At 36.5% G+C, this 27,647-nt stretch overlaps 1 protein-coding gene across 3 annotated transcripts in view; it reads right to left on the reverse strand.

Annotated features, from left to right (window-relative positions):
* ZC2HC1A (zinc finger C2HC-type containing 1A) overlaps positions 1–7,816 on the reverse strand; it is a 71,719-nt gene extending 63,903 nt beyond the window's left edge. For all 3 annotated transcript variants that reach the window (XM_067712014.1, XM_067712013.1, XM_067712012.1), the window contains exon 1: positions 7,717–7,816. In XM_067712014.1, coding sequence (XP_067568115.1) covers positions 7,717–7,732 — 16 coding nt within the window. In that variant the 5' untranslated portion in view covers positions 7,733–7,816. The remainder of the gene's footprint in view (positions 1–7,716) is intronic.
* Positions 7,817–27,647: the final 19,831 nt, after the last annotated feature.

Below are 27,647 nucleotides of genomic sequence, written 5' to 3' on the forward strand. Positions count from 1 at the left end.
AAAAGTACCACTATGTTACTTGCTTAAAAGTATATTTCAGTATTTCCTTGTTAAATAGAAAACAAAGCAAAATCTTATAAAAAATTAACTATTGAGAAAAATCAATTCAACACATGGAAATAATGTGAGTGTCTACTTGAGTACCTACTATCAATACTTGCCAAGCATGTACCAAGTAACAGTGACACAAGGGTGGAGTCACACAATCTTTGCTTCATAAAGCCAACAGTCTACATGATTTACTTCTTCACTATATCTAAGAGCCAAATCATCTTCCTTTTTTTTTTAATACAAAAGCTTAAAACTTAATATAACAGCAACTAGAATACTAACATAAAATAAAATCCAACTCCTGGGATTAATTCCTACAAGTCATCAAACATGTTCAGACTGTCTTTAAAGGAAAAGAAAATTATTATCACTACAAGGCATAAAAAAGAGAAAACAGCATTAAAGAGAAAACATTTAAAAACAATTATCACAAAAAAAATTTTTTAAGTTATTACTTTATTCAAAATAAAATAAATAAATAAATTTACAGTTTCCTCTTATAGAGTATAGCCCTATAATCCACAAAATATATCATGTGTGTTGGTATCAACATCCCCTGAAAAGAACTTCTACCGACAGGTAATGATAAGCAGCTTAGGGTTTAGAGTCACACCACCACATTTTGTTCTAATGGCATTCATTAAAAGACAGGAGAGTGTAGTAGAAAAGGCACTGGAATTTGTCTCATACTATCTAAGTTCACGTCCCAGCTCTGTCACTTAGAGCTATGACTTGCTGGGCAAGATATTTAACCTAAGGTTCACATTCCTCTTGCATAAAATAAGAAAGTTAGATTAAATGAACTATGTGGCCCGCTTCTACCTCTATTATGCCATAATAAATATAGCATACTTATTTAATAAAATCTACCTTAAGACCACATTAATAAGAAAAGTAAATGATGATAAGACACCTCCCTTACTGATGTTATATTAAAAAAAAAAAAGTTGGTCACACATAAGAATGATTAAACCAATTGACCAATTGTGGACAGTAGAATGAATGTTTCAGGTAGTGTGCAGGATGCTGAGGAAATCACTTCCACTTGTCTATATATAGAACTGAGAATCTGCGAGGACCTATAGCAAAGAACATGATGTCTCTCTCCTTGTTGGAAAAGTTTTCACTATATGAACTACAAGAAAATGTATGACTAATCATATAGGTAGCCTGAAGTTTAACATCTGTTAAATGAAGATAACGTCCGCTCAATCTACCTGAAAATTTAAAAGGATCAACTGAGATGTTATATATAAAAATGTTTCACAACCAATGAAATAAAAAATACTACTCTCCAGGGCATACAGGCAAACTCCACTACTTTCTCCTGAGTGGCGAATGCTAGAGAATTGTGCGGCTTATATAAATACAGTAGAGAGAGATGATATTCACTGCTGAAAGAAGCATTCAAACTGATAGACAGAACCAAGTGAATAAGTATTTAATATTCTAAAACTTTAAAGAAGCCAACCTCTCCTTACAAAATTTATCCTGTACATACTGTTGATTCTGTTATGAGTTACTGTATTGAGTAATTTCAAAATCTGCACGATAATAAGACTTAAAATGGTATCTTTATATAATACTATTATACAGGTGATGTGAAATAATTTGCTCTTATCTAAAATAGTTATGACATTCTAAAAATGTATATATTTAAGAAATAGTAGAGAACATTTCCAAAAGAAAAATCTTGGAAATCAAGAACAATTCTGGGCTCTGTGTTTCATGTCTATTCCTTCACCACTGGTCACTGCTTATCTGAAACCAACCTTTAAAACTCAACAAACCTCTCTTTTGAAGTACACAGCACCTGTTTTACTACTTTCTTCCTACAATCCTTTTTTAAAACCGAATTACTTCCAGGTCAGCAATCTCTAATATCTCACAAGATATTCCTTTTCAGCTCATCCTAGATTTCAACGTTTCAACATTCATGCTTAACCTACTCAGCACACATCCTTCACCCTCCACTCCACTTCAGTGGCCTGCACTCCAGTTCAGCATAAAACAACCACTGCTAAAACAACTTAGAATGATCCACCTCTGGACTCTTAAAATACACAAGCTCCCTCCGGAACCACAGGCTTCTACCATCTACCTCTAAATCACTTTCTTGATCTCAGAGTGACTTGCATTTTCTTGATAACCCATTCTTGACGGCACTTCCCTTCCTATCCAGTCTGAACCTGACTAGTCATGTCCACTACTTCTACCAAGCACCCTTAAATCCTTTGCTCATGGTCAAATGTTTGGAAAATGCTAAATTAAACAAACAGGTTTTCTTAGAACAGAACTTCCTCAGTCTTAAAAAAAAAAGACAGAGAAAGATTTAGTATGCTGTTATTTCCCCAACAGAAATTCTTTCTGCCCCTAAAAGGTATTTAGGACTGATGCCCCAAGTATCATATTTTTTGAAACACTGGCTTACATTTACTGACTAGCTCCTCTCTACCTCTCATTCTCCCCCTATCTGAACTGCAGGCAAGCTTTAACAGGATTAAACACTATATTAAAATAGACCCATTTGTTGATTCAACAAGTATTTATGGAGCACCTAGCATGAGACAGGAACTGTTCTAGGAGTTAGGCAAACAGTGATAAAAAAACAAAGATCCTGATCTTATGGAGTTTCTATTCTTTGGGGAAAAAAAAAAATCACTTTTTTTCACTACCTGACATTTTATATATTTTGTTATGTGTGTGTTTGAGAAGTGGGTAAGATCACTGAAAGCTTCTTTAATAAGGAGGCATTATGTGCTCTAGAGCCCGCGAGCCACAACTACTGAAGCCTGCGCACCTAGAGCCCGTGCTCTGCAACGAGATGAGAAGCCCACGCACCACAACGAAGAGTAGCCTCTGCTCACCACAACTAGAGAAAGCCCGCGAGCAGCAACGAAGACCCAAAACAGCCAACAATAAAATAAATAAATAAATGTATTTTAAAAAATTGTATGTACTTTGTTTCCTACCAATTCAGAGTGTGCATTTTTGTATGACTATAAAACATGGAGAAATTGATGGTGTATTTGACCACAAAGAAAACTTTTTAAAACTTTTTGAAAGGTAGACTACTCATAGAACACACAAAATTAAAAGTAAATAAAAACTAATGACTAAAAACATCTTAACAAAAAAAAAAATCTTAACATTTTGGAAGTTAAGGAACACTCTCATAAATAACCTCTGAATCAGAGAGAAATTTTAAACTGAAATTACATACTATCTAGAAAGCATGGAAACGAGAATACTTCACATTTAACACTTTATATTAAACCAACTGAGTTTATATTCAGGGAACAATGCATAGACTCAAATTCCTTCATGTTTGAAGAAATTTGAAAACAAAGTAATTTAGACTCACTGTTAAAAAAAAAAATGAGGCATTAAAGACCTTAAGAAACAGAGGCAACTGATCACTGTTAACCTATTAATTGTCAAACTGAAAGCGCTCTTTTGAATCGTCACCTTACTGGACCTTTCTACATCATGAGGCTCTGCTGATCAATCCCTTCTGCCTTTAAAGTCCTTTCTCTCTTGGCTTCAATGGTATTTCTCTCTCCTAAGCCCAAGTTTTTCATATTTCACAACTAAGCAGAGTTTGACCTAGTTACTACTTAGATCTCCAGGAATACCAGGTGCTATAGGCTTTTTCTAGCATATTCATTACTCAGTAAATATTTGTTCTCCCCCAATTCCCTTTCTTGACAATTTTAAACCTTTGTAAAGACCATTCCCCACTCCAACTTCCTTTCTTGCTCAACCCTAAAGCATCAGTCCCTCACAATTTTCTTTGTTTTGTTAAATATAGCTTTCCTGGGCAAACACATCCACTTGCTGTCACTTATATGCTGATGACTACTAAACTAAAAACTCCAGATAGATATTTACAAGTAGCTATAAAATTTTTCCACCAGATATGCCCCAAGTACCATACAAACACAACACTTCTAAAGCCAAAATCATTACCTCATCTTCCAAATTTGTCTTTCTCTTGGTTAAAGATCTTAATGTTAACTCTTAAGTCCAAGCTAGAAAGCTGCTTTATCTTTGATTCCTTTTCCCTCTCACTTCGAGCAGTTCTATTTCATCTTTCCATCTCAGAAATATCTTCTAAATCTATACCCCTTTTAATTTCTGCTACTTTTGCCTTACTTCAAATCCTTATCACATATATGTATTTCCAGCCTCTCCCTTCCCCAATCTATCCTGCTGCCATAATTATCTAGTGAGATTGCCCACAGTCCCTTCCAAGCCTGCTATGTTTTACCTATACTGAACCACTCTCAAGGTCCTAACACATGTCCTGTGATTTTATCCATCCAACAAACAAGTACAGGAGGGGGCCTCCTATGTACTAGGCGGCTTGCCAAATGCTTTATACATGTTTTCATCATTAAATTCTTAATATAGTTCAGGTAGATTGGTATTTAGTAGCTCCATTTTTTATAGCTGAGGAAACTGAGGTTCAGATTAACCAAATCACAGAGCTCAAAACAAAACAAAACAAAGCAAGAATCCAAACACAGACCTGTCCAATATGTTGACTATTAAAATAACCTAGCATCAGATTCAGCACACACACAAAAAATGAATCTAGATAAATTAATAAAGATGAAGAATTATTCAGTTAAACCATTGCTTAGATTAGGGAAAAACAAAACAAAAAACCCTAATGGGACAGCATGGCTGTCTTCAACTACATCAAGAGCTACATTAGAAAAGAGCAATCAGACTTCTAATCAAGTTTTAGAGGGCAGTACACTAAGATCTACTAATTTTAGCAGTCCAAAAGAGGAATAGGCAGCTTGATCTCTGTCATATTTGTTAATAACTGCTTATTAAGATATTATGAAAGGAATGAAAATAATATGGATAAAATCTGCTTAGGGTGTTTCATCTCTCCATTTTACAGATGAAAAGCTTATGAGAGACTGAACTCTCCCAAATCTAGAAATACGTCTATTGCCTTTAGACATACCTAAAGGGCACGAGCTTTAGGTGAAAAGGAATTAAAGGCTTTACTCTAATTGCACACACAATGCAGAAGTGCTCAGATACAGAGTATACAAAATCATGAGCAATAATTTAATATTTTATTTTGAAATACAGTGTTCAACCTAACAGCTCAACTCCTGACAATCCAGGAAATATAAAAGTCCCAGAAAGACCAAAAATAATGTAAGCGATATATGATCTACATGCAAGTTATTTTAAAAATAAAGAGTATGATAATCTTCAATAAAATTTTTCAGGGGTCCGTATATTTTCTGGTTTTACAATCAAGATTAGTCTGCTAACTAGCTTCAACTAAAAACATGGGTCTAATGCCAAGCAGTACAATATTTGCTCAACTACTATGATATATATTAAGCAAACTCTTAAAGATTTTCTACTGTAATATAATGTTCATTAGACACCTTCAAAGTGCTAGGTTTTAATTTCCAATAGGGAAGAACTATCTTAACTATCACTGTACCAATGTATCACTGTTTATTAAACGAAGGCATAGATGAATGAATGAATGAATGGTAACCCTGAGACTCAAAGTTCATCTTTATAAAGTATGACCTAACAAGGACTAATTTTAAAAAAGGAGTAAAAGAAAGGCACTAACTTCAACAAAAGACTCTTAGAGCTTTTATTTTATTAAAATAAAAAATTTTATTTCATTACTATTTGAAGTTACCAATATTCAACTGTTTTGGCCTACAAGAATAATTTCATATATTTTAAGCTAATTCATTACAATTAAACACATCATAGTTAATGACAGCAACTTATTTTGTTTAAAAAAAAAATGAGTAAAGAACAAGTACCGTTTAACATGAAACATCACAAGCTGGCCCCCTAAAACACGCCCACGATAACATACCATATTACACCAGAATTCATGTTTTCCTCCACCCATGTAATTGAGTATTATAATACGTTTTCATTATATTTTAAAAGCATCCTTGGTAAGATTTCAATAGTAATGTCTTAGCACTGCTAAAATATGAGATTCCCTAAAACGTAGGCTCCATGAGAACAGGGCTTTGAATTTTTATTTTTTTCTGCATCCCCAGAGCCTCTCATAGATAAAGTCATTTATCTAACAAGAAATATTTACTGAATACCTACTTTGTGTCAGACACTGTTTTAGATGCTTAGAACACATAAATGAAAAATCAGATGAAGATCTTTGCCTCAATTATAAATGTTGAATAAAATAATAGAAATCTGCAGAAAAACAACTATTCTAAAGTACTTTATGTATATTATGATAATTTCATGAGAATTCCAGGACCCATGATCCTACCCACTATGCTATAATACCACATTTGAAAATTTATTAAAAAAAAATAAAAGCTGCCTCCAGGAGTTCTCTAAACAAAAGTATCTTGAGTAAGGAATACTTTCATTACAATTCCTATTTCATGGAAACTTGAGTGATCTGCCTAAAATTAAACAAGCAAAGAACAAGAACTTCATTTGTCGTAGTATACTGCAGCAGCTCACAAGTGGAAAAATCATCAGAATTCTTGATTATCTATCATCCTCAAGGTGTTTACTATGAGAGCTTCGCCTAGGAGCAAAAGCATGAAATACTATCACACTCATTATTGCATTTGTTTTTTGGTGACCCTAGGTCACTGTAAACAGTCATCAGTTATTACTTTTCCTTTCATAACACAACCTGAAACAATTTACTCTCTAGCGTGCAACAATACACAGGACTCAGTGCCTCTGTTTATTAATTCCACCTGAATCTATGTAAATTAAGAGGGGAAAAAAAATCAAGGCTAAATCAAGACAATAGGATCTGGCAATTCTGCAGGCTTATTCTTCATTAGAAGGATTGACCACAATTTGAAAAGGAATTTTGACACTGTTGTTGCTAATGCTAGCTGGGTTTTCTTCCCCCCTTTGTTGTTTTTAAGCGAATGTTGTATTACACAAGATAAAATGGGTAAAGAGAATAGAGAAGTGAAAGAATTGGGAACAAAGCAAAATGTGGAGTCGTGGTTACAGCACAAAGATAAACCTAAAGATAACGAATCAATGCTGGCTCTTCCTTAGAGTCCTCGTGAATAAACCCTTAAATCCTGCGGTTAATCTATTGTCCCGGCTCTAAAGCTGATCAGTGACACTTCCTTGGGAGATGCTCTTGGCATCGCTCCCACAGAAGATGCTGTAGAAATGGAAAAACGGTTACCTAGGGAAACCAAGGGAAGTGGCCAAGAAAAGTATCAGAAGCTCGAGGCTGGAGACACACCACGGGCCTCCAGCAAAGGCTGGCGGTGGGGAGGCGGTAGACATTAACGGAGAGTCCACTTTGCAAGGAAAATAAAATCTGGCCGGAGGCTGTGATTACCAACAGGACCCTCTGGGAGTCAGGCAAGACCAGAAAATGGTAGGAAGGGATTTGCAGGCGTTTACCAGCATCAGGCCCGGGGTGGGGAAGCATCAGGTGAAGACTGTTTGAGGAGAGGCAGCCTGAGGCTCATTAACTCGACCGCGCTGGGGCTGCAGGGCGCCCGCCTGTTCCCCGGGCCTCCGAGGAGCGGCGGGGTCCATCTCTCCGGACCTGCCCTGGCCTCCCCGGTACCGAGGTCCAGGGCAGCCCCTCCTGCCAGCCACCCCACCCCCAGACGCCCGGCCCGCATCCCTTCACCTCCTCACCTTCCAGTGACTCCATGGCGCCACCGCCTCGAGTTCCGCCAGACTCCTCCAACAGCACGCCGCCGCCGCCGCCGCCGCCGCCGCCGCCGCCGCCGCCGCCGCCGCCGCCGCCGCCGCCGCCGCCGCCGCCGCCGCCGCCGCCGCCGCCGCCGCCGCCGCCGCCGCCGCCGCCGCCGCCGCCGCCGCTCGGGCTGTAGCAACCCGGCCGCGCCTCCCACCCGCTAATATTCCGAGCGCCTATTGGTCCGGAGCTGAAGGGGCGGAGCTTATGGGGGCGGGGCCTCGGGGTGGAGTTTCTCCCGCTGCCGCTGCACAGCTGGCTCTCGGCGCTAGGCTTTCGAGGTAGTCCTCCGAGTAATCCTAGAGCGGTTCGGTTTGCCTCCTGCCGTCCCACGGCGCCTTTGTTCGATTCCAGCCTTGTTTTCTTCACGCCTTATCATCCTGTTTAGAATATCTCAGCACCTCAGGGTTCCCGTCCGCAGTCCCTCAGTCAGTGCAGTTCTGAATTCCCGTCTGTCCCTCTCTGAGGACTTGAAGCAAACAAGCAGAGCCCACGTCCTACACACTCCTGAGCAGCACCCTCTGTGTTACCCGCTATTGTCACACTTTATCTGAGTGTATTCCCTAGACTTTATCTTTACACACAGATTTATGAGTTAAGGGACCTTTTTCCTACAGAAACCATACTTTCTAACTGGGATTGTAGAACTGAGATTCCTCTCAGTACTTAGAAACAATTTCCTCAGCATGAAAGCTTGGGCCAAAAAGAGGTGAAACCCAGCCCTCCCTTCATCTTCAGCTACTCTTGGCCTCCCCTGGCCCCAGATGTGATCATTCTTGAACTAAAGTAGAATGCAGGTCTCCCAGCTGATGAGGTAACATCAAAACTATGCTTGATCAGGAAGTTTAAGGCAGGAACGAACCTATACATGACAGAACGAGGCCTGTTTCTGTGAAAATCTCTTGGGAATGAAGGTAACTTCAAAACTAGCTAAAACCTCTGCTTAACAGTCTAACACATTTCACCAGAACTAAATGTCTTTGGAAATTTGATTTAGCAGTGATAAGCAAGCCATATCGTCAGGTAACTCCAGTATACCTCTCGGCAAGTTATCAGTATTAATGTAATTTCCATAACAAATCTTATATTAATTTTCTTATTAATCTGTTCAGTTACAAAGTTTTGGCATCATATCTAACTTTGTCTACCGTTAGAAGTATGTATCTTACGAACCAGTAGCCTTTATGAAGCGAGAGTTCTGCTCTCCACTCCAATGATGGCATTATCAACAAGTAAACAAGCACTTGAGGGCAGCACCATCTCTTATTGGGAAGATGATCTAAGTATATTTGAATGTGGTGCAGTCCATCTCTTATATGGAATCATGAGACAGCCCTGTCTCAACACCTCCCCTACCCCTGGTTCTGCCCTGGCTCTTTTGTTCCTCTGAGATCTGAGATCCTAGACCTAATGGGCCAGCCCACAGCCTTTCCTGCCACTTAGTCACCCTGGACTGAGTATGGAAAGGTCCTTTCTCCTTGGTGCTGCTAAGGCTGAAGTGAGAATCGTGGGGGCATTGAAGTGCTTTAAAAGAGCACTGAGAAGGAAAAAAGCACACTTGGAAGAAAAACCAAAAATAAACAATTTACTTTACAAATCACAAATTCTTGAAGGCAAGCCAAAAAATGGAGTTGGCTGATACACACCCTATTGGGCATAAATGCTATAGTAACAGCAAAAACAATAGTAAGGATAATAGTAACCATTAAAAAAATCATATTAGGCATGTTTTAGGTCCTTTTCATATATTCACTTATTTATTCTTCAAAACAGCTCTACCAAGTAGATACTATAATTTTCTTTTTCATTTTTGAGAATTAAAGTCTTTGATTTCTAGATGTCTCAGAGAGATTAATTTTTTTGCTAATATTTTATACTTTTAGTGAATGGTACCTTGGATTTAAACTCTAGTCTGTCTGAATACCTATGACGATTTCATGGGACTCCTCACTTCCCTTCCTCCTCACATTGCTTTCTAATTATCTTAAATGTAAATCCAAATATTCAGATTCATTGTTTAAGGTGTATTTGTGTAGGCATTACTACTGTGAATCTTAATTCTTTAAAATGTGCCTGTCAATCTCTACAGGTAATGGTCTCTCAACACTTTTATGCTCCAGCTACCCTGGCTTCTTCAGCTTTTCCTGGTCCTGATACCTGGGTGAAGAGGACAATTTCTTACTGCCTTCCTAAGTTCCTTCCTCTTATCTCTTACATGCCTGGCCTGAGAGTCTCTTTGGTCTTGATGCTTTCCTCTGGCTTTTCTTCCTCTTGATCTATTCCATTTTTCTGATGCATTCATTCAACAAATATTTGTTGAGTACCTACTATGTTTCAGGCCCATTTCATTACTATCCAGTTACTAAAATGAATGAAGCTCAGTTTCTTCTCTATGTTCCTAAGCTTTTATCTGTTCATAATTTTCTTTTGCTCTCCAGTGATCTTTTTAGCTAATGGTAACATTCATAGAGGAATATGAATTAGAAATCTTCCCACCTCCCTATCATACAAAAAAGAAAGGAAAGGTTCAGAGATGTTTGCTGACTCGATCCAGATTACAAAACTACTAAGTAGCTGAAATAGATATTGCACGCTTGTCTGATTACATCATATCCCTGATTCTTTACACTTTGCAATACCTTCCCTTCAACCACCATTCCCTGGAGCCCATCCACATCTCATTTGCACCTTCCAAAGGGCTGAGCAAGCTGCTTATATCTTCTTGTTTCAAAGCTCCAACCTCCTGTTGGATCTTACACAAAGATCAATTTCCCTTTCAGAGACATCCTTTGGCCCTCATTCAAATCATTTTCAGAACACAGCTAAATGAGATTCTGAATCTCAGTGAAAAACCAACTCATTTTCTAAACCCACTCTATAAGGTATTTTTTTCCCTCCACAGTCTCCAGGGGACTGACCCACCACAATTTAATATATAAAAATTTATTTATACATTTGGCAATCATAACAAAAATTATAGTTTTCATCAAAAACAAAAGAGACATATTTTCCTTAAAAATGGGGAGAAGGGGCTGAACAAGTGTTCTAGACTGAGGAACCATATTCTGAGTTAGGTCTTATTAGTTTTATTTTGTAGATTGAAGCAAAACAAAATCTTTAAGTGTTCAGGGACAAAATAATGATAGTCCTGAACAAGGAAACACTAAGAAAAGGAAAAAGAGAGGATCCTAAAGCAAACTTTATTGCCTTCATTGATTGGAGGGTTACTCCGTTCACAGTGTGATAGTGATTATTCTACCTCTTTCTCCTCTAGTTCCAGAAAGAACTCCAATTCCTTAAGGAGCCTCTATTCTCCTCCACTTTCAAAACTAATGCCCAGCTGCAAAAGGATGAATTTTTTAAACCTTCAATTATGATCCCGTCTATCTTTCTCTTGCCACCACAATTCCAAATCTCAGATGAAAATCTATTAGTTCAAATACTTATTGAGATACTCCTACCTATGTAACACTGTTCTAGGCACAACAGGAAGCTCCAAAGTAGTCTCTTTAGTCTCTAGGAAGTTAACATCTAGTAAAGGAAGCCTGGGCAAGACATAATACAGAATAATAGAGGACAATATATGCAATGGATTATTAAGTCTTAGATGTTGTGGTACAGCTTGTAAGAGTAATTGGTTTTAAATAAATATTCATTTAGAGATTCACCTATGCTGCTGTATATAACACTAGTTTATTGCTTCCGAATGCTGAAAAGTATTTTACCATATGCATACACCACAGTTTATTTTCTCATTCCTGCAGTGAAGGGCACCCAGCTGCCTCTAACCGGCTGCTACAATGAACATCTTTGTGACTGTCCCCTTATGAACCTGGGCTCAAGTTCCTCTCGGATGCATCCCTGGAATGGATTACTGGGCCATATTCATTTCCAGTAAGTATGCCCAGACTGTTCTCTGCAATGTCTGTACCAGCGTACACTGCCATCAGCAGCGTGTAAGACTGCCCATCTTCCTATATCTCATTAATACCTGGCTTAGCTCTAATTTTTGCCAATCTGCTGGGAATCACGAGTTGGGAATCTCTTCATAAACTTGCTGATTCAGATTTGCCTTTCAATGAATTGCCTAGTTTTATCCATATTTTATATTGTGATCTCATCTTTTTGTTATGGATTTTTAAATTCCTTGTATGTTCTAGATATTAACTTCTTGCTGATTTTGATTAGTTTAAAAATCTTTTTCTAGTTTGTCAAATATCTGATAACTTTGTCTATGATCCCTGTCATTGAATAGAAATCCTTAACTTTAATTTTGTCAAGTCCATCAATATATTTTCTTTATGATTTTTTATTAAAGTTCTCTTCACCTCTAGATTATGAGGGTATTTGTTTACATGTTTTTCTGTTAGTGAAGCCAAACCAAATCCTAAGAAAATGGAGATAATTTAGATTCAAACTGGAGAGGACAACAAAAACATTTTTTCTAGTGTCTTTTATGTTATGGGGTAACTCTAAAAATTCAAATAAGAACCAATGCCCAGAATGTTTTGAGACGTTGTGAATTCCAGCTTTATCCAATTTTGCCTATTGTCGCCAGGAAAGCAAAATGTTTTTAGGTGCTCCTTTTCTCCCCTGGAGGAAGAAAAACAAAAAAAAAAGTGAAAATATTGAGTCCTTCCGCCTTTATTATTAATCATAGCAGCTTCTCACAGGCTTTAAAAGAGTTTCCTTTAAAATACTGTATAGTATTGCTATTAAATATTATATAAATATTATATAATGTTGATGATGTTATCACCACTATAAATCCACTAAATGAATACCTTGGCACTCCTTTATGATTTTAAAAGCCTTATGGCTCTGTTTCCTTTTCTTTTTCTTTTTTTCTTTTTTGGCTCTGTTTCTTAAAACAAGTATTAGGTACTATAGTTTTTGCAGCTACCTTTTAATGGAAACAGCTATATAAGAATTCACCCCATAAACACATGCTAATTACTAATATAATTGATTACTTGGTTTTGCCTAAAGAACTAACAGGTAAAAGTGAAAAACTAAAGCTCTAATTTCCATCATGGATACACATGTTATTAGAATTATCTGCCATTAACTATTTATACAAATGCCCACGTTTGTAATCCTGTCTTTCTAGAAAAGTTGCTTTTTACAGTTTTACAATGAAAGTATATTATTCTATTTACTTACTTGCTACTTAGAATGCATACCAAAAGTGTAAGTTTGGTATATTGTTGATCTACTTTTGTCATATGAATCCAACAATTGTTTGCTTGCTGTTTCCAAGAAACAGAGTTGCTTAAGCCTATTCACATTTATGTTTCTTAGCAGCTGACAGATAATCAACAAAACAGAAATAAGAATCTCCTCTGGCTCTGTTTTCAAAACATTATAAAATGTATATTTTCATAAGAAAGAGAAATTACATATAATAAAATATTAGTATTCGTAGGAATTTAATTTACATATAATTCAAGGAACAGCAGTTTTCAGAGCATTTGAATACTATAAAAGACCGTATGGGGCTTCCCTGGTGGCGCAGTGGTTGAGAGTCGCCTGCCGATGCAGGGGACACGGATTCGTGCCCCGGTCTGGGGAGATCCCACATGCCGCGGAGCGGCTAGGCCCGTGAGCCATGGCCGCTGAGCCTGCGCGTCCGGAGGCTGTGCTCCGCAACGGGAGAGGCCACAACAGTGAGAGGCCCGCGTACCGCAAAAAAAAAAAAAAAAAAAAAAGACCGTATGGATGTCAGTAAGGATTCAGAGAGTTCAGAGCATTCAGAGAGTTCTTAACACCTTTGCAGTGCATCTATTATTATTATGAACATCAGTGGTTCTTTGTAGTGAAGGTTATTGTTGCCCTGATCTCAAATCTCCTTTACACTGGAAGGTGCATCCAGCCCCACTTATTAATAATGTTACCTGGGGGCTTCCCTGGTGGCGCAGTGGTTGAGAATCTGCCTGCTAATGCAGGGGACACGGGTTCGAGCCCTGGTCTGGGAGGATCCCACATGCCGCGGAGCAACTAGGCCTGTGAGCTACAACTACTGAGCCTGCGCTTCTGGAGCCTGTGCTCCGCAAGAAGAGAGGCTGCGAGAGTGAGAGGCCCGCGCACCGCAATGAAGAGTGGCCCCCACTTCCCAGAACTAGAGAAAGCCCTTGCACAGAAACGAAGACCCAACACAGCAAAAATAAATAAATAAATTAATAATGTTGGCTGATAACCCATAGCTACTTCCTTCCCCTGAAAGGTTACGGCCTCATCATCAGGGAGCAGCCCACAGCCAGTGACTGACTGATTCTGGGGTACAACAGCCTAACCTTTGACTTGAGATGGGCTGAGGCCAGTCTTCAGATAAGACCACATCCTTTCTTACCTTTCTTCTTCCCTACTGCCCTACCTGCTTCCTTCACTCAAGAGGAGTCATCTCTAACAAATCGCTGCCTCAAGAATCTCCCTCTCCATCCTTGCTTATAGGGAACCTGACCTAAGATCCCTTTACAGATAAATAGTAATGCCAATTTAATGACCTAGTGCTATTATTAAAAGTTACTGCATCCCATGCCCAGTAGTAATTGAGTTGATAAGAACTATATATAATACCAACTATTTATTCAGTGCTTTTGATAATTCTCTACATTTTTGTAGGATGTTGTTTTAGAGACACTTGGTTTAATATTTCAATCAATGGTATTCAGTACATACTTGCTAAATGATATGAATAGATATGAGTGAATGGTGTGGTCTTCAAAACAGTTCTTTTAGGTAGGCAGAGAGGTTTTATTTAACGCATAATGGTTATGGTTAATATGTCACTATGAAGACCATTTCCCATGCAGTTTCATGTGATCCTCATAACCTACATTTGAGTTGGGTGTTATTCTTTCCATTTTTATGTCAAAGAAACAGATTCCATAAGAGTAAGTGACTTTTTCAAAGTTATAGTGAGTGAGTAAGTGGCAGGGTTAGAATATGTAAATATATTCTCTAAATTGAGATCCATCTACTGTAGCGTAACTGATTTTTCTAAGTAATGACTCTGAGTCTGATGAGAATGACAAAAGGGAAAGCATTGGATTCCTGTTCTGTCTCAGATCATGAAAGAGAGGACTCATAAACTGTCCATGGAATGAAATAAATGGGAATGAAGTAAATGGAAGCCATCTGAATTATTCTTTATTTCCTTCAATGACAGAATCTACATCTGATGTTTTATGTGTCTACGTTTTATGTGTCAATTTGGCTAGGTCAAAAATTACTCTAGATATTTCTGTGAAGGTGTTTTCTAGATGACATTAACATTTAAATTGGTGATCTTTGAGTAAAGCAGATTGCTGTCCATAATGTGGGTGGGCTTCATCCAATCAGTTGAAGGCTTACCTCCTCTAAGAAGGAATTCTGTCAGCAGAGTGCCTTTGGACTCAAACTGAAATTCTACCCTGGGTCTCCAGCCTAAGGACCTACAGCTTTTGAACTTTACAAGCTTATACAACCACAGGAGCCAATTGCTTAAAATCAATCAAGCTCTCTCTCTTTCTCTTTCTCCCTTGATATAGGTAGATATAGATATAGATATAGTTATAGATAGGTTCTATTTCTCTGGAGAACCCTGATTAATACACTATGCTTACCCAGGTATTTGGGTAACCAACATCTGGAAAGCAGCAAAGTAAAAGCAAGAATATTCTCTGAAAGAATTCAAATCTTTATATAACCTTTGCCCTTATTCAGATACCCCATTGGCTCCTTCCAGTTGTCAGAGTTCTCCTTTGTTCCCATCCTCTTTTCAGAGGTAGATATCTCATCTCTTTGTGTCTCAATTTGGATACCATAGAAAGAAGCAAACTATGGCCCAATTAAAAAAAAAATAAACCTATAAAGTATCTTAATCTCTCTCCACACTTTACTCTAGAAAGACCCAGAAAGATTTATTAAAAGATTGCCCAACATGGATGGTTGGTTGGCTAAACCATGGACCAGAATCCAGGTCTTCTGACTTCTGGCCCTTTGCCCTTCAGGCTGTAAATTTGTGTCTCTTTTTATACAAATTATTACATAGTTCAGTTCTAGGCATTGTAAGCATAAAAGCCTGTGACTTCAAGGAACTTAAATTCTAGTTCATTGAGCAAGAACATGTGAAGATAATAATAATAAATGACTAATAGCAAATAACATATTGGATATAATTTAAGGGATAAATGAAGGCTATAGAAAATATGTACTAATAGTCAAAGTAGAGAGATTATTTCAGGCTGAGTTTCTAGGGAAAGATTAATGAAGAAGAATGGATACTGAGAATGGAAACCCTACAGAAGTTTACAATCTAGATGGGGTTAATAAGATATAAAAAATTGCTAGGAATATATGCTCGCACACAGAACACGAACAATGCTAGAATGAAAAGTTTAGGTCAAAAAGGCAGAGGAGTTATAGGGAAGAAATATTCATATGGTTTGGAATTGGAAAATGGATTGTAGTTAATGGATTTTGTATTTGTTCTTTTAAGTTGTGTAGGATTCTGACAGATATTTTGGGTAGGGAGTTGATCACAGGATGAACCAAGGCCAGAAAAGCAGAAATGATAAGGGAAAGTTCAGAGGACAGTGAGAACATGGTGAAGATGGAAAATTAATTAGACAGGTATTTAGTGAGCATTTATTATATGTGGGAAATTAAAATTGGGCCCAGATTACAGAGGGTTTCGGATTGAAATTTATTTTGTAGACAGTGAAGGCTCTTCAGCTTTGATGATTTTTGAACAGGATGAAACATTTTTTTAAAATATAATTTAAGATGACTATCTCTGGTAGAGACAGTGAGTGGAGTGATCTTTTGGAAGGACACTGAAATGACCCAAGCCTAATATGATGATGGTTTAGTTTATTGTTGGTAACAGAGTTGGTAGATCCAAGGGTGTGGTTTTATAATATTTGATATTATCATTCTCCAGGATACAAGTTTATGAATCTTCCCTTGTCAATTACTCCAGCCACCAGTGGGTTACATTAAGTAGATTATCCATGAAAAATAGTAACAAAATGGGACTTCCCTGGTCGCGCAGTGGTTGAGAGTCCACCTGCCGATGCAGGGGACATGGGTTCGTGCCCCGGTCCGGGAGGATCCCACATGCCGCGGAGCGGCTGCGCCCGTGAGCCATGGCCGCTAGTGAGAGGCCTGTGTACCGCAAAAAAAAAAAAAAAAAAAAAATAGTAACAAAATGTAAAACACTTTATTATCGGTTGGGCTAATGTTCAAAAACTCCATTGTAGAACTGTTGGTGGGACTCCACAGTATAAGCGTTGTATTAGTCAACTCAGGCTGCCATAACAAAATACCATAGTTGGGGTAGGTACTATAGAAAAGAGAAACTTAGTTTCTCACAGTTCTGGAGGCTGGAGTCAGAGATCAGGGTGGTTGCAGGGTTGAGTTCTGGTGAATACACTTTTTATGGCTTGCAGACACCAGCTTCTTGTTGTGTTCTTACATGGGAGAAACAAAAAGCTCTCTCTCTCTCCTCCCTTCTTATAAGGCCAGAAGTAATATTGGGGTAGGGCCCCACTCTTATGACTTCATTTAACCTTAATTACCTCCCAAAGGTCCTACATCCAAATATAGTCATACTGGGGGGTTAGAGCTCCAACATGTGAATTTGGGGGTGGGGGAGGGACACAATTCAGTCTATAGCAGCATTTTTTTTGATATACTAGTAAAAAATTAAAATGTGACATACAAGGTGCATGGCAATGTAATTTACAATGACTAGAATAAAATGGCTATAATAATTGAAGATTAACCATAACTCCATGACTTTCTGACAGTTAAGGTTACCTCAACTTAGAAGAAATAAACCAAATTACAAGATCTCTTTATCAGATATTAAGAAGTATTCTGACTCTTCAGGAAACTTCCTCCTAAAATTGAATCATAAAAGCAATTTATGGTAAGACATGAGAATTGAAGGCAAATTAGAAAATAAAGATGACTAGTTTGGAGGATTAAAAGGATGGAAATTCTAATGGAAGGAAACAGAAATTGGCAGAGAAGTTCATTGGAAACAAAAATATACATTTGGTAATTTATAACAATAAGATATTTTACGAAACGTTAAGTTAAGTTAACGTTAAGTTAAATATGGTATTTTCAATAATACATGAGATATAGTTGTCAAAGTAACACTTTAGTTTGTGTTGCTGTTTAGAAGTGAATTGTTAAAATCATTGTGTTTTTTTACAAATGTTTCTGTGGCAAGATATGAAGTAGTAAAAGTTTTGGTGATTATTAACAAGTCAAACCATTTGTATCAGGGAAATTATAAAATAAAGATAATGAGATCTTACTGAATTAATTATCACAAGATTGGTGGGTAAATTTCACCACCTTTCTACAACATGAGATTCAACCTTAAGCGATCAAACAAACATTTACAAAGATATCCTGGTAGAACCAATGTAGCCAAGACATTTAATATAAAGTAAAATTTATTTTGAAATTTAAAATGAAGTTTAAATATTTACAAATGGACCTTAGAAATGCAAAAATGAAAAGGGACATTTTGTTTTCGTTGGGATTTTTAAAATTTGTTTCCTTTACACAGAATGAAGCATCTTCATAGCAAACACTTTATAGTGTTTCCTTAGGGACAAAAACAGAAAGAAATTTCAAAATTACTTCTTGTGCTCCAACTGAATACTGAGCACTTTGCTCACTAATTCTGTGAAGTCTGTCTAAAAATTGCAGCAGCACCACAGTGTTTACACAGTTTTAGAACAGAATTGACCTATTTGAAGTCAATTTGTCCTTTGGAAATTTATTTAAATTGAACACTCTTTTCTGTGGGAAGACCAAGAGTTTTGCCAATTTATAGATTTTATATTTTCTTGGTCATATCTGACTCCAATGACATAGTTCTGCTGAATTATTAACTTTATCCCTGGTGCTGGGTCTCTTCCCCATGCTCCATGGTGATCACTTTGTGGAAATCAGACTCTTTTCCTTGAATCCCTGTATGCCATTTCCATAAATATCTGCATGTACAATATAGTGGATTTATGATAACCCAGTCTAAAGAATAATACACTGAATTAATCCCTAATTTATCCCTCTCCCCGCCTCCCCTTTGGTAACCATAAATTTGTTTTCTATGTCTGTGATCCTATTTCTGTTTTGTAAATAAGCTTATTTGTATCTTTTTTTTTTTTTTTTAGATTCCTCATATAAGCAATATATATTTGTCTTTTTCTGGTTTACATCACTTAGTATGATAATCTGAGTTCGGGATTAAAATATACACACTACTATATATAAAACAGATAACCAGTAAGTACCTATTGTATAGTACCGGGAGCTATACTCAATATCTTACAATAACCTATAATGGAAGAGAATGTAAAAAAATAATATACGTATATTTATATATATGTATAACTGAATGACTTTACTATATACCTGAAACTAATGCAACATTGTAAATCAACTTCAGTAAAACTTTTTTTTTTATTTCCAGAAAACCCTAAAAAAAAGAAAGAATAATACACTGAAATCACAAGTTTTTGTCACTAAACTTAGAAACTAAAATATTAAAGATATAGTTGAAGACTCTTCTACAAGTCTCTCTAATTTAGATACAAAGTAGTTATTAAATTTTGGTTTTAAATAACAATTTTTAACAAACTTATTTAACAAGTGAAATTAAAATAGATATCTGAGCCAGATCATAAATTAATAGAATTTTTATCATTGGAAATTTCTATTTTAAATCAAATCACTTCTTCAAATTTTAAAAATGAAAAGATAAGTATCTACTCTTTATTGTTTTAGATGTATATCTGGATAGAACTTTCAAAATATCCAAATGATTTACAGGACTTTTCACATCTCAGTGTAATGGTTCACTCTTAAAACAGCAGTGTCATCTAATTAATTTTACATTAACTTGTAGGAATACGGGGTATAAAATTGAATGAAATATAATACCATGTTTCCAAGTAAAAGGATAAACACAATAGAAGGCACAGTAATATGGCAAAGTTTAATAAATTTTATGAATTGTAGGACACTAAAAATCTTTACTTGATAGAATTAGATATGAATACCATTGAAAATAATAAGATTTAGAAAAACTTATAAACAGATTGAATCAAATGTTTTCTCTAGGGAAAGACAGGTTGAATTCACTTTTTTTCTCTTCTCTAAATTGTCTTTACTGTTTCTCAAGGCAGAAATTTTATTTGGCTGCTCGCCAGATATCAGCTTTCAATGTAACTTTGTACTTATATTAAAGAACATTACTTGAAATTTCAGAAGGTAATAAAATCAGTGACCATTCCTGGATAATATTTTCTGGCTGACACTCAACAGTGTCAGAGTTGAGTATTTACAACAGAAATTGCATGGCCCGCAAAGCCTAAAATATTTACTACCTGTCTCTCTAAGAAAAAGTTTGCCAATCTACCCCTGCACCACAAACCTGGATTTGCACCCTTCGTTTCCTTGAAAAATAGATTGAGCTCCTCTGAGGCACCCATTTCATACTTATAAGATATGGATAATAGTAGCTAATTCATGAATTATTATGTAGATTAAATGTGGAAGTTCAGGTGAAGCACTTAGTACATAGTAGGTATTAATAAATGTTAGCTGGAATTATGAACTTGAATCAAGCCATACTTTGTTCTGTATTATCTCACAGATTTGTCTATAGATACTTCAGTCATTAACCAACACAATTCATAATCTTCACTAATGTTATAAGTAATAAGTTGTTAACCTGTGTGGAATGTTTTAAAACAAAAAAAGTTATATTCATTCATAAAATTTAATGTAACATACATAATCATCTTTCTTACCAAGTAGCTTTATTCTGATTTAAAACACACTGAAGAGCCTTCAGTAGTGATTAAGATAGAGTAAGTATATTCCACCCTGTCTCTGCCACTGAATGCAACTAAAATCCCTGGACTGAAGGTATGGAACAGCTATCTGAAATATATGGCAGCGGAGAGATTAGAAAAGAAAGGTACTACTTGATATATGAGCAATTTGGCAGGGGGTTTCCTTGCTTGTTTTAGTTTTTTTAACCTCCTGACCTGAGCTTGAAGGCAGCCCAAATGTCAGAAGTACATACCAGCATGGACCAAAAAAGGAACAAAGAGAAGCACTGTCTTTCTGGTTTGAGAAGTGAGAAGGGGAACCGTCATGGAATAGAGAGAGTGGGGGCACTTTACTGTCTTATTTTTACTGGTATTTTTTCTGTCTTAGCCCTGCCCTCAGGTAAGCTCCAGTCCTGAAACTACAGTTCCATGGAGGCAGGGCAGTAGCAGGGGACAAGAAAGCACTTATACCTCTCATGGAGAGATTCCTTCTCTCTGACTAGAGGGACTGCGGTTGAAGGAGTATGGAGAAAATCCCCATTGCTTTTGTTTTTTTTTTCTCTCTATCCACTTGCCACTTGGCTCTGGAGTCCAACTTAGCCACTGGAAGTCGATGATAGAGTGGGGAGACTAAAGTCAAAATTACTCAACATAAAAAACATGGGAAGGGCTTCCCTGGTGGTGCAGTGGTTAAGGATCCCCCTGCCAATGCAGGGAACATGGGTTCAAGCCCTGGTCTGGGAAGATCCCACATGCCACGGAGCAACTAAGCCCATGTGCCACAACTACTGAGCCCATGTGCCACAACTACTGAAGCCCACGCACCTAGAGCCCGTGCTCTGCAACAAGAGAAGCCACCACTATGAGAAGCCCGCGCACCACAACCAAGAGTAGCTCCCACTCACCACAACCAGAGAAAAGCCCGTGTGCAGCAACAAAGTCCCAACACAGCCAAAAAACATAAATAAATAAAATAAAATAATAAAATAAATTTATTTTAAAACAAACAAACAAAACAAAACATGGGAACATTTTGAGAAATTACGAGGGAAAACTCACTCAAGAGACAACAACTCTGAGAGGAACTAGATGCTGAATATAATTGAAGACTTTAAAGCAGCTGTTAAACTATGTCCTGAGAAATAAGGAAAAGCACTATTGAAAAGAAAGAATAGAAAATCACAGGAAAAAAATAGAAGCTATAGAAAAGAATCAAATAGACATTGTAGAAGAGACAAAGAAAATAAATCATAATCAAACCACTGAAAACCAGGCAAAGAAAGAATCTTGAAAACAGCCAGAGAAAAAGATGAACTACTGATTTAAATGACTATGGATTTTTCGTCAGAAACCATAGATGTCATAAGGCAGTAGAAAAGCAATTATACAGTGCTAAAGAAATGATGTGTCAATTTAAAATTCCACATCCAGCAGAAATATTCTTATTCAAGAACAAAGGAAAAATAACAACATTCATAAATGAAGGAACACTAGGAGAATTTATGGCCAACAGACCTGCTCTAAAAGAGATGCTAAAGGAAATAATATCAGAGGGAAAGCTGGAAGGTCAGGAATGCAGGAAAAGTAACAGATGTGGTAAAGGTCTGGGTGAATATAATAATTTTCTCCTCTTAATTTCTTTAAAATATATACGATGATTAAGAACAAAAATTGTGACGGGGTTTTCAGTGTTTGTAGATAGGATATAAATGACAATCACAACATAAAGGGGAGAGGATAAAGATATCTCTACAGTGGTAAGGTTTCTAAATTCCACTTGAAAGTGGTAAAATACTAAATTTAAGTAGAATGTAAAAAGCTAAGTATGTACATTATTATGCCTAGAACAACAACTGAAATAACTGAACAAATGATTATAGTCAAAACTCAATAAATAAATTAAAATGGACTTCTAAAAATATTCAAATAATCCAAAAGAGAACAGGAAATGAAAAAGACAAACAACAGAGGAGACAAACAGAACAAATAATAAAATGGTAGACATAAATACAAACATATCATAAGTACATTAAATGTAAATGGTTTCAACACACACTTAAAATATAGACTTATAATCAGTAAAAAAGAGAACCAACTATATGCTGCTTATAAGAAATCCACTTTAAATAGAATGATTGTAGTTTAAAAGGATGGGAAAAGATAAACCATGCAAACATTAATCACATGAAAGCTTGAATATTATACTGACAACAGGCAAAGTAGACTTCACAGCAAGGAAAATTACAAAAAATTGAGTGACATTACATAATTAATTAAAGGGTCAGTTCATCAAGAACACACAATAATTAGATTATGTCACTAACAGAAGACCTTCAAAATGCATGAAGCAAGTACTGATAAAACTGAAAGGAGAAATAGAGATATTCAAAATTAGATTTGGAGATTTCAGCTTTCTTCTCCTGTTAATTAATAAGACAGGTAGAATAAACAATCATCAAGAATGTTAAAAAGTTGAGCAATCAGTTGAGCCAATCAGCTGTAACTAATTGACATTTGTAGATACTCCGCTCAAGAACAGCAGAAATAAAAATTCTTTTCAAGGCAAATGGGGCATTTTCAATAAATGAAAACATTAAGAAACTTGAAAGAATTGAAATCATCGAAATATATCTCTGCCATAATGAGATTAAATTAGAAATTATTTTTTTAAAAAAGATATATGGAAACACTTCCCCATAGTTGGAAATTAAACAATACATTTCTGAATACCCATGGGGCAAATGCAAAATCAAACCACCGTGAGATACCACTACACAATATTACACATTTCTTAGAATGGCTAAAACAATAACTAACCGACAGTACTAAGGACTGGAATGCAAAGAAAGTAACTGGAAAGTCTCCTATTTTGTTGATATGAATGCAAAGTGCTACAGCCACTCTGAAAAAGTTAGGCAGTTACTTATAATGTTAAATATAAATTTAACCATTTGATGCTAGCAATCCCACTCCAAAGTATTTATCCTAAATAAATGAAAAACTTTGTTCATACAAAATCCTGCACCTGAATTTTGCAGCAGTTTTATTCATAATTTCCAAAAATTGGAAACAACTCAAAAGTTTTGACAGTTAAAATAGATAAACAAACTGTTGGTATGCCAATAAAATGGAATACTACTCAGCAGTATAAAATAACAACTCTTGATACACTCGACAATGTGACTGTATCTCAAAGGCATTATGCTGAGTGAGAGAAGCCAGTCTTAAAATGTTGCATTCTATTTATTTCACTTTATATGGAAAAGTTAAGTCTACAGAAACAGAAAATGCACTAGTGGTTGCTCGCCAGTAACAGCTGGGGGGGAGAGTGTATAACTATAAAGGGGTGGCAAAAAGGAGTACTTTGTGGTGATGGAAATATTCTGCATCCTGATAGTTATGGTGATTACATGACTCTATACATGTGTTAAACCACATGAACTGTACACCAAACAAATAAAAGTTTGACTGCATGTAAATTTTAAAAAATTATGACAGCAAACCAAAGGGCCAGTTTGTAATTTCTTGGAATTGGAATAGGAAAAACTAGGAAGCAGGCAAACATTAGGTCAAAGATGAACTTGTGGCTTCTTCAAGCAGCATAACAGACCAAGTTAGTTGACCATTTGACAAAATGTTGGAATTAAGAATGCATTTTTATATAGATCAGTGGAACAGGATAGAAAGCCCAGAGATAAACCCACACACCTATGGTCACCGAATCTTTGACGAAGGAGGCAAGAATATACAATGGAAAAAAGACCAGTCTCTTCAATAAGTGGTGTTGGGAAAACTGGACAGCTACATGTAAAAGAATGAAATTAGAACACTCCCTAACACCCTACACAAAAATAAACTCAAAATTGATTAAAGACCTAAATGTAAGGCTGGACACTCTAAAGCTCTTAGAGGAAAACATAGGCAGAACACTCTTTGACATAAATTGCAGCAAGATCTTTTTTGACCCACCTCCTAGAGTAATACAAATAAAAACAAAAATAAACAAATGGGACGTAGTTAAACTTAAAAGCTTTTGTACAGCAAAGGAAACCATAAACAAGATGAAAAGGCAACCCTCAGAATGGGAGAAAATATTTGCCAATGAAGCAACTGAAAAGGGATTAATCTCCAAAATATACAAACAGCTCATGCAGCTCAAAAACAAAAAAAAACAAACAACCCAATTAAAAAATGGGCAGAAGACCTAAATAGTCATTTCTCCAAAGAAGACATATAGATGGCCAACAAACACATGAAAAGATGCTCAACATCACTAATTATTAGAGAAATGCAAATCAAAGCTACACTGAGGTATCACCTCACACTGGTCAGAATGGCCATCATCAAAAAATCTACAAACAATAAATGTTGGAGAGGGTGTAGAGAAAAGGGAACCATCTTACACTGTGGGTGGGAATGTAAATTGATACCACCACTATGGAGGACAGTATGGAGATTCCTTAAAAACCTAAAAATAGAACTACCATATGACTCAACAATCCCACTCCTGGGCATATACCTGGACAAAACCATAATTCAAAAAGATGTATGTACCCCAATATTAATTGCAGCACTATTTACAATAGCTAGGACCTGGAAGCAACCTAAATGTCCATCAACAGAGAAATGGATAAAGAAGATGTGATACATATATACAATGGAATATTACTCGGCCATAAAAAGGAATGAAATAGTGCCATTTGCAGAGACATGGATGGACCTAGAGACTGTCATACAGAGTGAAGTAAGTCAGAAAAAGAAAAACAAACGTCGTATATTAGCACATATATGTGTAATGTAGAAAAATGGTATAGATGAACTCACTTGCAAATCAGAAATATAGACACAGATGTAGAGAACAAATGTATGGATACCAAGGGGTAAGTGGGGGTGGGTGTAATAGATTGGGAGATTGGGATTGACATATATACGCTACTATGTATGAAATAGATAACTAATGAGAACAGACTGTATAGCACAGGGAACTCTACTCATTGCTCTGTGGTGACCTAAATGGGAATGGAAATCCAAAGAAGACAGGATATATGTATACGTATGGCTGATTCATTTTGCTGGACAGCTGAAACTAACACAACATTGTAAAGCAACTATACTCCAATTTAAAAAAATGAATTTTTAAAATGGTTGAAGAAACAAACCATGTGAATAATTTCTACTTGATAAAATTTTTCTCTCTAGTGGTTACATTTAGGGGTATCTTGGTATATATTCTTTTCTACTACAACTCAAATATTTTATAAAAATTTTAGTAAAAATTTCTTATAAATGCAAGGTTCCTTCTGTAGTGGTTTGGACTTGACTTTTTAAAAATGTTTGCCAAGAGGTTCAACATTAATGATCTTGTTCCTTTTGAATTCCAGTAAGTCTAGTCCAAGTTTCATTACTAACTAGCCATGTAATCCTTGAACAATATCTGCCTTCAGTTTCTTCATTCATAAAATAAAAATGTTAACTATAGGATCCATGTCATCGGAAAACATCACATTTTGTGATTCTAGCAGTATTCTGTAGCCATTTATGGAAGGAATAGCTCTGGTAGGCTTTGGTCCAACCAAAAACATCTTGTTGAAGACTTACCAAGATATTGCCTGATTTATTGCTACATTGGGCAGTATAAAGCCATTCTGAAGTATTATTAGTAACACCTTGACTCTGAGCCAAATTGTTAAGGTTGGGCATATTATCTATAAAAGGCTATTTTGATTAATTGCTAAGTCTCTGGAGAAGGACAGATCCATATTAGCATCATAATCTTATCCCCTATCATCAAATGACTTTTGACAACTTCATCTGTTTCTGTTTCTCCACCTGTAGGTAGAGGTGGTAATAGCACTTCAAAAGGTTGTGGTGAAGAGTAAATCAAACAATACATGAACATACCTAACAGAATGGCTGTCAAATAATAATTCATAATTACTACACTCATGTAAACTCCAATTTCTGTTTTTTTCCTGAAATTAAACAGTACTCTGTATTTCCAGGGCACAGGACTGAAAAGCATAACATCAAAGGCTCTTCAGGTAACACATGTACCACCACCTATACACTTGTGGGAGGAGGGGACCAGAACAAATATATCTGTTAGAAATGTGATGGAATTGAGAGAAAAATCAGGTGAAGAAGTCAACACCTTAAATTGTGAGTTAAATCACAATTTTACCTGTTGTATGTCACCAACAGTGAACATAAAAATATAACCAAAGAAAATCTAGGAGCACTTTGGAAAACTCAACTGTCACTGACACTTCAATTAGGTTATCTCTATCCAACTGCAAAATTTTTCATTACTCATGTTACTGAGTCCAAGCTTATACTGCTCGCCACACAACAGGCCAATAAATCAAGAGACAAGGTGATGGAGCAAGGATTAGCGACTTTATTCCGAAATCCAACAGACAGAGAAGATGGTGGACTAGTGTCACAGAGAACCACCTTACTCGTGTTAGAATTCAGGCTTCTTTTATACTGGTTGGCTAGTTACTGCAAACATTTTTAGTGCCGGCCAGACCCTGGAGGGGATGTGATAATGCATTGTTCTTGCAGGTCTGATCATTATGATGTTCCTGTAAACCTCCAGCAAGACAAATGTTATTCTCTGTTCTGCAGCTTTCTATCTCTATATGAATCAAAAGTGTTATACCTTTAAAGATCAAGCCTGAAAGGCAGAGCCTTGAGATAGGGCTGTATATTTCAGGCTATAGGCAACATTCTTTTACAACAGTGCAGAGCCAGCATGACTAAGCACAGGCAATAGAGCAAGCACAGAGGTTAGAGCTAAAGGATTAGATCCAATATGGAGTCAGGTTTGTTCTTCTCTGTGACACTCAGTACACGCATTTCTTACCTAAATCTTTTAGTTTCCCAGCTGTAATCATTTATGTGTTCTTTCTTGGTTAACTGTGAAGATTTGAAAGGAAGTCCTTCTGTATCCATTTCCTAGGGCTGCTGTAAAAATATTATTACAAACTAGGTGACTTAAAACAACAGAAATTTAATTTCCTCCCCTC

Source organism: Pseudorca crassidens, chromosome 17, assembly GCF_039906515.1.
Source record: "Pseudorca crassidens isolate mPseCra1 chromosome 17, mPseCra1.hap1, whole genome shotgun sequence".
Classification (NCBI taxonomy): Eukaryota; Metazoa; Chordata; class Mammalia; order Artiodactyla; family Delphinidae; genus Pseudorca; species Pseudorca crassidens.